This window comes from Podarcis cretensis (assembly GCF_951804945.1).
Source record: "Podarcis cretensis genome assembly, chromosome: 3".
Taxonomy (NCBI): domain Eukaryota; kingdom Metazoa; phylum Chordata; class Lepidosauria; order Squamata; family Lacertidae; genus Podarcis; species Podarcis cretensis.
In genome coordinates, this window is record NC_137172.1 from 68966549 (window position 1) to 68979094 (window position 12546).

A 12546-nucleotide genomic window follows, 5' to 3' on the forward strand; every position below is an offset into this window, starting at 1 on the left:
TTTCTGGTCATATTACAAGAAGAGAATACCAAAACAAATGGATAACAGTTTGTTCTGGGACTGGTTTAAAGCCCCAGTGTTGAACTTTAAAACTCTTTTAAAAATAACAACCACAACTAGGGTTCATTCATTAACATGAGCTGTAGTCTGAAGTGGTGTGGTCCAAGGATGGCTTTATCACATGGTGAACAGTTTACGTAGCTTAGGCCTAACAAGTCCTACGACCTGGAGATACGTGGCTATCATTGGCTATATTTGGATCTACCATATTGCCATCTGAGCACAGAACAGGCATCAGAGACAAGCCTGTGTTTGCATTCCCTGCTGCCTTTTTGCATAGCACGACAGCAGGCATATTGTCATCAATACTGTGATGTTGAAATGCCAATCTCTGCAGCTTTCAAAAGGGCACCGATACATGGGAAATGAGGAGAAAAGGCCAAGCCATTCTCTCGCAAGTTGGCCTTTGTTACTCTGCTTTATAGACACATTAAAAAAAGTCCAGTGACAATTTTTAAACTTCTTGATGTTTTGAGGAGAAAGGACCTCTTTAAAGTCTCATGTAACTTTCGTTATGTTAATAGATTTGATTTTGTTCACAAAAGAAATGTTGGTGACCCCTTGTGGCTAAATATCCATTACTCTCTTTTGGGCTTTTCTATTTGCCTATGTTATTGCTTTCTTCCTATTAAATATCACTATATTCCAAAGCAAATGGTTTATGAGGAAGGGAGATCAAAGACTTCAGTTGATGATTAGGGATATCTTATAGTGCTCAGCATGAAATGGAGACTGGGTTAAGGCCTTTGCGGTAATTGAAGTTTTGAGATAACAAAAGGCATAATTTTTATTTTGGCTATCTGTTTTTACTGATGCTCTTACCTTTTGAGTTTTAGCTTGTGGACTGCTGACTGATTCCTCCTTACTTCACAACTAGCCCTTAGCACTCTTATCATCTCCATTCCTTCACACTTCTTCCCCTGCACCTGCAAAGCTTTCCTCATTTGATGTTTTCTGGCATTGTCTAGCTTTTGCTCCTTTCTGCTTTCAGATATAGGAATGCTATACACACACACACACACACACACACACACACACACAACACAACAAAATACTAGTGTTTCTCTCTCTCTCTCTCTCTCTCTCTCTCTCTCACACACACACACACACACACACAAACACACCACCTCTCAGTGGAAATTGGTACCTAGGTGATAATCCAAAAATCCCAGTGATGACCTACATAATTTTTTGGTTGCAAATATTTAAAAGCAAGTTACTAACTTCAGACAAAACTACCAAATCTTATCAAGGACTACAAAGAGTTAACCATTGCATTTCCAGACTCTGGCAAGTCCTGCTGGACTGTACCACTTCAGACCTCAGGTTAGCATGCAAGTACTGATGGAACTTTCAAACATGTAAGTCAGTCCTCAGCAGCCTGAATCTTTACTGCTCGGCAAAAGATGAATCACACAATCCTTTTGAACTGTATAGCTCAGATCTGTGTCCCTGTACATTTGAATTTTCTAGAAGCTCTATTCATCCATATATGGACTCAAACTGGGTAGTAGAATGGGCACATCCCTATCCAGTTTGAGCTCCCACATATGCTTTTCTGTGCCTGAAAAGGACTAGAGAGGTCTTAAAAACTACTCATGCGTACCTTCAAGTAGGTAGTGGGGGGGGGAATTATGTTTACTTTGCATTTTAATGTACATTAATCCAAACCACAGGTGCAGAATTTGTGGTTCAAACCACAGTTCCGCCATTTTGTCCTATGTGAAATTTCTCCCTTTGAAGCTCTTGCATGTTAAGCCATGTACTGCTGAATGTGATAATGTCTCATCTTTGAGAGATCATTGGAAACAACACAAGTTGTTAGAGATAAATGGAAGGTATTCCACTGCATCCTTAATTACGTGATTATTTCAATGTGTGCCCAGTTTTAGGCAGCTGGAATTGTAGTTCTCTTCCTTTTCATACAGTGCCATCCTCCATTTTTTCTTTTTGATGACTTGGAGCTATTAAGTTCTATGAAGTGTTGTATAATGATTGGCTTAGCGGTATGTGCAGATGTTCTTGAAAATAATTGCAGTAAATATATGTGGTTGAGCACTTAAGAGAGTGCACTTCTACTTACCGGTATGTATGACTCCCCTTTCTAAAATGGGCCAGTAGAAACCATTTTAGTCATACTTGCTCTTGTGTGAAAGTTCTGAAGTACACATAAAATACACATTTTGGCAAATTATTGTGTACAATGTGACAGTATACTCCAAAATTGAGTTAAATAGGCACTAATGAACAAACAGTGATTTTAGATTAGCATTGAACTCCCCCCTGTTTGTGCACAGAGATGCACACAATCAGGAAATATGTGATAGGCAGGATCTGAAGAGCTAGTCTTGTGGCATAGAATGAACATCTTTCATAATGTTTTTGCCCCTGATCAAAGCATGTTTGTGGGTTTAATGAGACAGCTTGGGATATAATATACTGAAAACCATAATTATTGCATATTCTTCTTCTGTGATGGCTAATGGGCACAATAAAGGCTGCACTACACTTTTAACAGAATTCTTAACGATTCTGCTGCAATGTCCTAGCAGAAAGCAATCATGCCCACTGCAAATATAAAAAAAAATCAGCAGATATTTGTTCCCTTTTGGATCAAAAGAATATCAGACAGATCCTTTCTCCTGTTGCAAATTCAAACCTTCATTTAGTTTTGAAATTTTATAGATGTCAGAGAAGACCCTCAGCAGATGTACTCCTGTTGACTTTAATGAGACTTTGCCTGAGCAAGTGGCTTCTTTATATCCTTTTGTTACTTGGGGCAAGGTCTTACATTCAGCTCGTGTGTTGATAAAGCAACCCGCTGCTTGCTTTGAACTGTTAAGCAAGTGCATGACTTGGTAGGAGACCTAAGACCTTAGTTTCAACTTACAAAGCAATAGTGGCAAATATCAAATAGACTGTTGTTGTTGGCATCCGTCAGTCTCGGGAGACCATGGAGGAGTGCGCCTCTGGCAGTGAAATCAAAATATTGGAAGGTCGCAGTGCCTGCTGTGGCTGTGGAGACCAATATGGGAGAGAGATGCTTGGTTGCAGCTGGGACAGATGAAGGCATCCAGTTATGCTGCAGCAGATGCACCATGGTGTTTCTTCCCTCTGCTCGCCTCCCAACGGTCATTCCTCCTCTGATCTCTGCTATACCTACACAACCTGTATGTCTCCAGGCACTGTGGTCATCTGCAAGAGATTCCCACAGGACGGGGCTGATGTTGCCAGCCTTCGTGTCATGTTTGCAGACATCTCTGTAATGGAAAGTTGGTCTGCCTATGGGCCTGGTGCCTGAAGCCAGCTCCCTGTAGAGCACATTCTTGGGAATATTGGACATCATGGACATGACCAAGCCAGCAGAGACGTCACTAAGACAGGAATATGAACATCCTGGGAATGTGGACTTGGGAGAGCACATCCTTATTTGAAAAAGCATCCTGCCTAAAATCTTCCGGGCATTGAGGTGTTGCTCCTGATGCTTGTAAGTTGCCCACAAGTCACTTCCATAAAGCAGTGTGCTCAACACGCCAGCCTGGTAAACCTTCATCTTGCTATTGAACATTAGCATCTCATTCTCCCATACCATTTCAGAGAGGTGAGCCATTGCCATCGCTGCCTTGCCAATACACTTGCCTAGCTCAGCATCAACTAGATAATACATTATGGGAATTCAGTCCTCATCTTCTTGACTGTAGATTGTGCAGTTTCAGGGTTCTACATGCGACACTAGTATACAAGGATCCATTTGTGTAACTGTTGGAGTAACGGGAAGTAATACTCATTCCTTTTTAGTTAAAGATTTTCTAAGCTAAGCAGCAGTAAACACTGCAAAATAGAAACACAGGTCAATGTCACATAACAGATAGTTTCTTTTATAAAATATTTGAATGAAATGGTTTTCTATTTGCTCATCTTGCTTTGAGTCATATGCAATAGCTTTCTGGATGTTGCTGTGTTTTATTAATTAACACATATAAAATTAATACAAAAATTAGTAAGGCAAAAATCAAAGTAACCCACTACAATTTAAAAAAGTAATCAGATATATTTCTAATCTTATTTTTTTCTAATGTTCTAGGCAATCATTTTACATAGCCGTGATGTGTTGAGTATCTTTATTGTTGATTAAAAATGGAGGTTCTGTAAATGAAGACAGAGGCCCCATCTGCACTGTATATTTAGAGTGGTGTTATACCAGTTTAAACAGCCATGATTTCCCCCAAAGAATCCTGGGAACTGTTATTTGTTAAGGGCACTGAAAGTTCTTAGGAAGCCACTATTATCCTCAGACAAAGGCAGGACAATAGCAGCTTCTCCATCACAATTTATCCAGTCAGTCTGCATCTAATTGGGAAACAAATGCTTAAATCAAGATCCTGCACTTCTGGAGCTTCTGCACAAGTGGGTTTCCCAGTAACTGTAAGGCAGTTTCCAGTGCAGAAAGAGAGATGCATCTAGTTCTACATCTTCCATTACAGGGAGTAGGATAGCCTAAGTATACAAGAGTGCTTGTGAATTGCAGCAAATCACTGCAATCACATTGAAAATATACACTTGTATTTATATGTTAAAATGTATAGCTTACTGTATTTTTAGAGCTCCAAACAGACAGTTTTAGATTGGATTTGCCTGAAAAATATTCAATTAAGATCCAGTTGAAAACAAAATAACTGTAACCAGGCCTCTTCCCAACCAACCACCACCACAATAACCCTAAATGTATGTTTGATAACCTTGATTTCATCCCAACAACATAATCTCAAATATAAACAAGTTCTTCTTATCAGGCTTTTCAAATACACTCAGACATGGATGTAGCGTTTTGCTGTATAGTTGATAACAGTTGCTTTGGAAATGTAATGGCTTTGATTTAATTTTAGTTCATTCTTGGCTTTGGCCAGATAGATATCTAGCTTTTAGATCGCTGGATAGAAATAAAATACATTGCTCAGCAACAAATATATAAAGTCAGGCAAATCTGCTATTTAAGACTGGTCTATATGAAGAATGGTCTCTCATTGACTAAAATGTTCAGATGCTAAGCTATTTTTCAGACAACGTATGCCACCTGCTGCTTCTTTTATTTTAACACATTTGGACACTTTGCTCAGGGCAGCAAATGGAACGTTAAGTACCATCCATGCATGATGTATTGGTTTAAAAGCCCCCATTAATGTGTCAAATGTGCAGGAAATGATTTCACACATGTGGCTGACATACTGTATCTAGAAACCTTCTGCTTATCTAGTTTCTTGGAAGCACTTGGAAGTGGTTATGCTAGATTTATATAACCATGTAAGTGGAACCACTGATCGGTTTGTAGACGGTGAGCCGAAAGTCGGAAAGACTTCAGTCATTTCATTAGTAATTTATTTTTGCAGCAAGTCAGTAATAGCAGTAAGGCCAGAATCCTAAGCGCACTTCCAGTGGAGTAAGTTCTACTGGACAAAATGGAACTTCTCAGTAAGTATGCATAAGATTGCACTGTATGGATTCGAAATATAAGGGGGAAATGATCCTTCCTTCCCTAGTGAAATATCTTGTATGGCGCCTCTTTATTTCTAGCATGTCTGGCATTCTGGCAGTAGGCTTCTGAATACCAGTGGTTGGAAAGCACAAAAGGGGGCAGTGCTGTTGTGCTCAGATCATGCTTGTGGGTTTCCCACAGGCATCTCATTGGCCACTGTGAGTAAAGGATGCTAGACAAGATGGGCAACTGGACTTATCCACCAGGCTCCTCTTATGTTCTTATGTTCCCAGTCCATTAGAGCACCTGAGCCTCTACAGCACAGTGGGTGACCTGTGGGCCCAGGGGCACATACAGCCCTCAGCCTGATTTCGTGTGAATGGCCAGGAGAGTTATTTATTTTTTTAAGCAAGAGCAAGGGAAGAGAGAAAGAAAAAGGAGTGAGAGAGACAGAAACGGAGAGTGAGAAAGCCGAGTGCACACTGTTCAGTTTCAGGTCTGGCCAAGCCCTCAACTGACTTCAGTCCCACTCACAGCTGGAATGTTCCCACCCCCCAAAATATGGTCAGGAATGTCTCTTCCAGCTACCAAATGCTTGCACAAACAGAAATGTTTTTAACTTCCTCTTTAACATTAATGACAGAGACAGATGCACCTTACCAGGGAAGACATTCTACAAATGGGGAACCACCACCAAAAAGGTCCTGACATGCATCAATGCAACCAGGCAGTAGCCAATTGAACCACCATCAACAGGCCCTCACCTACTGATTGTAGGACCTGAGATGGTCAATACTGGGGGATGTGCCCTTTTAGGTACTTACATCCCAAGTTTTATAGGACACGAGTTCTGTCATGCAAGGTTTTATTTACAATATATGTTGGATGGCAGAAGGTCCTTGGCATGAACACCAACAGATATTGCTCCCCATCAGATTTCCAAGGGAAACACCAATTCCTTAATAGAGTGAGCAAGTCTTCTGTGTGTCTTTCAGACCCATTTCGAGGACTGCCAGACTATTAACCTCTTGCATACACCCCTTGATACAAACTTCCAACCCAGGGAGGGAAGAAGAAAGACATTTCCCTGTTTTTGCTCATTTTCTAGAAACATATTGAACAATTTAGTTTATCTGTCAACACTTTGGCCCAAGTCTGCATAATGAAAGAGAGTCATGGCCATGGCTATTTACTAAACAAAAGAAACATTATAGTGGTAGCTGAAATGGAATGGAATGGTGTTGAGTTTAAGCCTCATTATAGTTACTTGGACAGTTGCCTTTCTATGAAATCTTAAATCAAGAGGTTGGAAATCTACCTGTGGCCTTCCACATCCGGTTGAACTCCAATTTCCACCAACCTTAGCAAGCATTGCCAATAGTCAGGGATGATGTGATTTGTAGTCCAGCAACATTTGAAGGGCCAAAGGTTTCTCATCCCTGTCTTAGATGGCCTAAGCTGGTCTGTCATTGTCCTAAATTGCACACTCTCCAAAACATTTTTGTTAAGGCTTGGCAACATAAACCTGGGATTCACACTCACTCAAGATTCAGTTAAAAAAAAATATGTTCCAAGTGTCTATTTTCTGAAAAATAGCAGTATCGCATAGCAGTTTATTATAAACCACCTAGGGATATAGTTGTATGGAAGACACAAAGGGGGGGCTTTAGTTTTTATCACCCTGTGTGTTGTTTAGATGTCATTTGCAGCTACTGTATTGCTGCTAGTTTACTTCAAAGGAATGTTGAACAAGGCCTGAGGTAAAATTGAGTGGCTTGTGCCAAAAGAAGGAGACTGAGCTTTTCTGTTTTCATATATATATTTTCACACACACACGGTTATAGACAGATCATGTTTGTCAAAATATTTGCTTGTTAAAATGAAGAAACAGAGTGTTTACCTGTACAGTATTTCTGTTCTAGAACCACTTGTTCTCCAGCTGGAAAAAAGTAGTCAAGCTGTTTTTATTACTACTGTGAAGATAGTACTTCCATCCCTCGTCCTGATATTCCGTCCCTCACTCCCATGCCTTGGAGCCCGCAGGGTCCCATCGTCCACCTGTTCCTCAGCTGAATTTATGCTTCAAAGAAGCCTTCCTTAGCCAACAAAGGGCTTTTTTCCAAGTCCAGTTGTGTCAGGTGGATTTGGGGAGATATAGATAGGGAGAAGAGAGTTGTGGCATGTGTATGGTGCCCACTGCAGTTTATTCAGTTTGTAAATGTGTCCACAGACCCCAAAATATTGGCAAGCCCTTCTCTAGAGTTCATAATAATATCATGTTTGATGTAAGAATTTTGGGGCGGGGGGATGCAAGGTGACAAACTGTACTTGACCTTGCAAAATATAATTCCCTCCTCCTACATGCTAAAATGATTGATATTTTGCTAATCCATTATAATTAATGTGTGGCTTGCATTTCTTGAAAACGTTCACATTATTGCTACTATTCCTAGTTTTTATGATCCCCTCATAAAGCATTACTTTTATTTTCAAATGTGCCAGTGTAATTAGTTTCACTACTTTCGCTAGTACTGCTTATTTTAAGAAATCCTGGTCTGTTTTTGTCAGTCAGGTACAATATACCTCTATGACTTCAGTTTTACTGCTTGAACTGGTGGCCTGCTGATTCTTTCGTCAAAAGGTGGCTACTCTGTCCAGGCCATAATTTCATTGTTATATTACTTCCATGTCAGAATGTGAATTCAATTAAGTTCTCCAGTATATCACTGGACAGGAGCGAGAAGAAGCTACTTCAAAACTTTATAAACCTGTGAAGGATTCAGAAATGAGATTTACTGATGAGTAATTTACTAATGCATGCAGCATACTAAAAATCCTGGCAACATTATAAACATCTGATTTGCGATTGAACTTCTTTTCATAGTTGCAGCTCAGATAGTTGTATCCACTGGTCCGTTTTGAAAACTTAAGATCATCATTCTCCAATAGATACAATGCATGTTGAATAAGGAACTGATCATATAATGAATGTATAGTGAGGAGTACTCACAGTCCAAGACAATCTTTAAGATATTCGAAGGAGATGTAGACTTAATTTATTAAAACACTGCTAAATTTTATTTGTGCTACATAATTTTGTTTTTAACCTCATTTTTATCTATTTTAAAGGAAATTTTATTAAATGCCATTGTATTTTATTGTGTTTATGTAAACCTCATATATATATGTAGAGAGATAGAGAAAAAGAGAGAGAGAGAGAATACTCCTGAGTGTTCATGCAGTATTCCAGTATTCCAACAATGAAATACACTTGTATGGACTATGAAGCTATGAAGAAGGTATTTAAAATATATTCTTTATCCAAAATATATCACACTATCCCAATATTTCAAAATATTTTTGAGTGAGCTCAGGGTATTTAATTGTAGCTCACATCTGGTATTGCATATAATGCTGCCTGTGTATTCAGGTTTTATAGCTTCCAGTAATGGCAGATTATTGTGATAAATGATTCATATCAACTACAAGTGACACCTTTTAAAATTTCCATATCTGGCAACTATAAAGCGTTTCTTGAATGCTTCAGTAGACCCCCATGGCCGAAAGCTGCTTTATGATTAATTTCATCTCAATGTGGTAATTAGCATGCTTTGAAGTGATTCCTAGAAAACATGCTAGTAGAGACAGCAGATTAACCCAGAAATATTTTTAGTTCAGAGAGCAGTGTACGTACACCCAAGAATAATTGAGTTTCCCCTTGAAATTTCTAGGCGTTTTATTGCTTTTGATCAAAGAAAGGGCATTTAATAGGAATCCTGCAAAAAATAAAACAATAAATATGGTTCTTTTTGTGATGATCAGATAAATCCTATTGGCTGTCTTTCTACCTGAGGTTGTACCGTGTTGCAAAATGAAGGATGAAGACTCCAAATGTGTTCTTTGGGCATTTGTGTTATCGAATCACTTGTAAATATATGTGATAGCATTCGGTACAATGCCGCTGCTAATTCCTCTGTGTGTGTTTTATTCTTGCAGATAAGAAAGAAGCTGTTTTGACAAAAGACCTCAAAAGTATGTCTCGTTTTTAGTTGTGGTTGTACATCCTGTTTTTTATATAGCTCAGTTTTAAAACAGCCTGTTCCAATGTACCCAAATGATAGTGATTCAATGTACTCAAATTAAAAACAGCTCGTTCATTTATTCCCTTACCTGACAGCAGGTTCCATTGTGCTCAATGGGACATATGTCTGAAGAGGCATTCATAGGATAGTGCTATGAAATTGCAAGAAGATGCAAATAAGGAGGTGGTGACACCATTTATAATTCTAAAATGACATGTTTAGACTTCAGCTGCCTCTTCCATTCTAAATCAATTCACACTGTATTTCTAATTCCGCATTCCTGTTTGTGACTGACAGTTATTGCCTCCCTTCCTCATTTTTTTTTTTAATCTAACGTCTCGAAAAAGCAGAGCTTTCATGGGGAATGAAATGTCAGCTGTGATCTCAGCTGAACATGTTCTTGGTGGTCAAGAACTGGAAAGAAAAGCTGGGAAGCTTGTGCATCTGTGCTTTTCTGTGTATGCCGTGACCTTAAACATATAGGAAGCATTGCCTAAGCTTAACTGTTCTTCAGTCTCCATTTCAGTGGAGCTGTATTCAGTGGGAAACAAGTGACTCTTCATTAAAGTCCTTTCTATGTATTATTTACACAGGTATAATATAATGGTGTGAAGATACCTCCAGATATTGCTGAATTACAACTCCCATCAGCCCTAGTAAGTATGGTCAATGGCCAAGGATGATGGGAGTTGTAGTTCAACAACATGTGTAGGCCCAAAGGTTCCCTATACCTGACTTGAGGTATAATAACAGTTCTTATTGCAACCTGGGAATAAGCCCTGTTGAGCAGAGTGGGGCTCGCTTGTGAGAAAACATGCATAGAACTGTGCTATTAGCACTAACTCCATCCTCACAAAATGGATGGCCAAGCTGGCCCAAGGCATTCTGCTGCCTGAGGCAGAGTACCCAATGGTGCTCCCACCCCATGCCATGAGGATGCATATATCCAAGGCCAGTCAAGTTATTTGGGCACCAGAGGCAGAAAATCCTGCCATTGTCTCTCCACCTCCCAGGCAATTAAAATAATATAAAATAAAACAAACAACGAAGAATTTGCTTCCCTTTCATGACACCCAAAATCACCTGCCTAAGGTAGCTGCCTCGCTCAGCATAAGGGTAGGGCTGGGACTGGCGAAAGGGATTCTTTTTATTTAACCTATTGTTTAAGACGTGTATTCCAGCGGAAGAAAAGGGAGAAAGAGAACTGTGACAAAAACAAAGGCAACCGAAACATCTTCTGTTTCATGCTGCAGTGACATTACCCTCACAGTTCTATGTGTTTCTGACACTAGCACAGCACAGGTGACTCTAATCTAGGCTAGAGATTCAGGAAACAGCCTGTAGTAGTATTATTTTTTTCTGAATCCTCAAGAATCCTGGAAACTCTTAATGCTGTGTGTTTTCAGAAGGTTGCGCTTTCCTTCGGGGGGGGGGGAGCATTTCCCCATAACTATTTCTGCCATATATGCAAATGTTGCATGTGACTAAGAAAACTACTACTGTACTAAGATGCAGCGCAGAGTGATACAATAGTAAAACCATATTTGTTAATGAAAGCAATTATCAAGTGGTTCCAAATAACCATTTTTGCTCATTACTTTTTCCATGCCTTTGATTGAGTAGAATGCAGATAGGCACTTTGTTTTTAATAATCTTCTTTCTCTGCTCGCCTATGCAAGAGATGCTAAGGGCAATCTTTTTCATCTGAAATTTCCCCATGTCCCTGTGTTTTTGCTGTAGAATGCTTTGTAGTAATTGCTTTAATTTGTTCTCATTTTAAGAGCCAGCAAAAGCTCCTGCAGCCCAACCAGCTTCTGTAAAAGTAGCAGCACCAGGTAAGTGATTAAATTGTTTTCTCTTGCTTTATTTTCAATGTATTCAATCAACTGCTCTGGTTATGGTGCATTTCATTGCATCATAGCACCATCTGCTGGGTTCTGCAAGTTAATGTTCTTTTTGGTTTGTGTTGGGTAAGAATAATGGTGCAGTGTCATTGCTATGAACATGTGTCTGTAGTTCCTAACATGTGTCATAACAAGTGTTGCATGTTAAGAAAGAAAATCCTTCACTGATGTTATATGTACACACAACTTTTCTGATAAGTGTGGAAGCCCCAGTAGCAGTGCTTACCAGGGACTAGTTTCCTTTGGAGGAAGAATTCGCCAGAGACTTACAATGTTTCTATAATAGATGTATTGCACCCAAGTGGACTCACTGTATAATTTGCAGTATATCCCACTGCTCCTCATCATCCCCAGAGAGGAAGCCCCACCCAAAGGTGCCTTCCAGAGGCCAGAGCCATTTTTCTGCTTCTGATTCAGTTCTGACACCAACACTCAAGTTCCCCTCCGCCCCATTCCTTTTCATAGACACACAGGGTGGTATTCTACTAAGCTTTACTCAGAGCAGACATGATGAAATTAGAAGACATGATGTAGCCGTGTTCATTAACTTCAGTGGGCTAACTGTGAATGAAACGTGGTTGAATATCACCCACAGACTTAGATCACATCATACTGAGCTACAGAGGCAGAACAGTCCAAGACTTTCCAGCTGTTTGGCAGCTACTGAAAAAATGCCTGCTGGACATTTCCTTGTATTTTCTATTTCAAAAGAGGCGCTTAGCAACTTGGTCTGCTGACCATTGAATAATAACAGCCTATGTGGTGGGGCAGAGCCATGGAGCTGACCTCTCGACACTGCTGTCAATGCACCTTACCTGAATGGGGCTGGGATGAAGCAGGCAGGTGGCAAGGTTGGGGCCCATCTAGACTAGAATCCTGTGTTTACAATGGGCAACAAGATACCTATGGCAAGCCTTCAGACAGGATATCAGTACAACAACCCTCTTGCCTCTTGTGCTCCTCAGCAATTGATATACAGAAGAAGACTGCCTCCGATACCAGTAGATAGCATACAGCAATGATGACT

General features: G+C 39.9%; 1 protein-coding gene across 6 annotated transcripts in view; it reads left to right on the plus strand.

The window, feature by feature from the left end:
• Positions 1-12546, plus strand: part of TRDN (triadin) — a 175665-nt gene that overhangs the window by 117297 nt on the left and 45822 nt on the right. For all 6 annotated transcript variants that reach the window (XM_079970771.1, XM_079970773.1, XM_079970768.1 and 3 more), the window contains 2 exons: positions 9530-9565; positions 11397-11450. In XM_079970771.1, coding sequence (XP_079826897.1) covers positions 9530-9565; positions 11397-11450 — 90 coding nt within the window. The remainder of the gene's footprint in view (positions 1-9529; positions 9566-11396; positions 11451-12546) is intronic.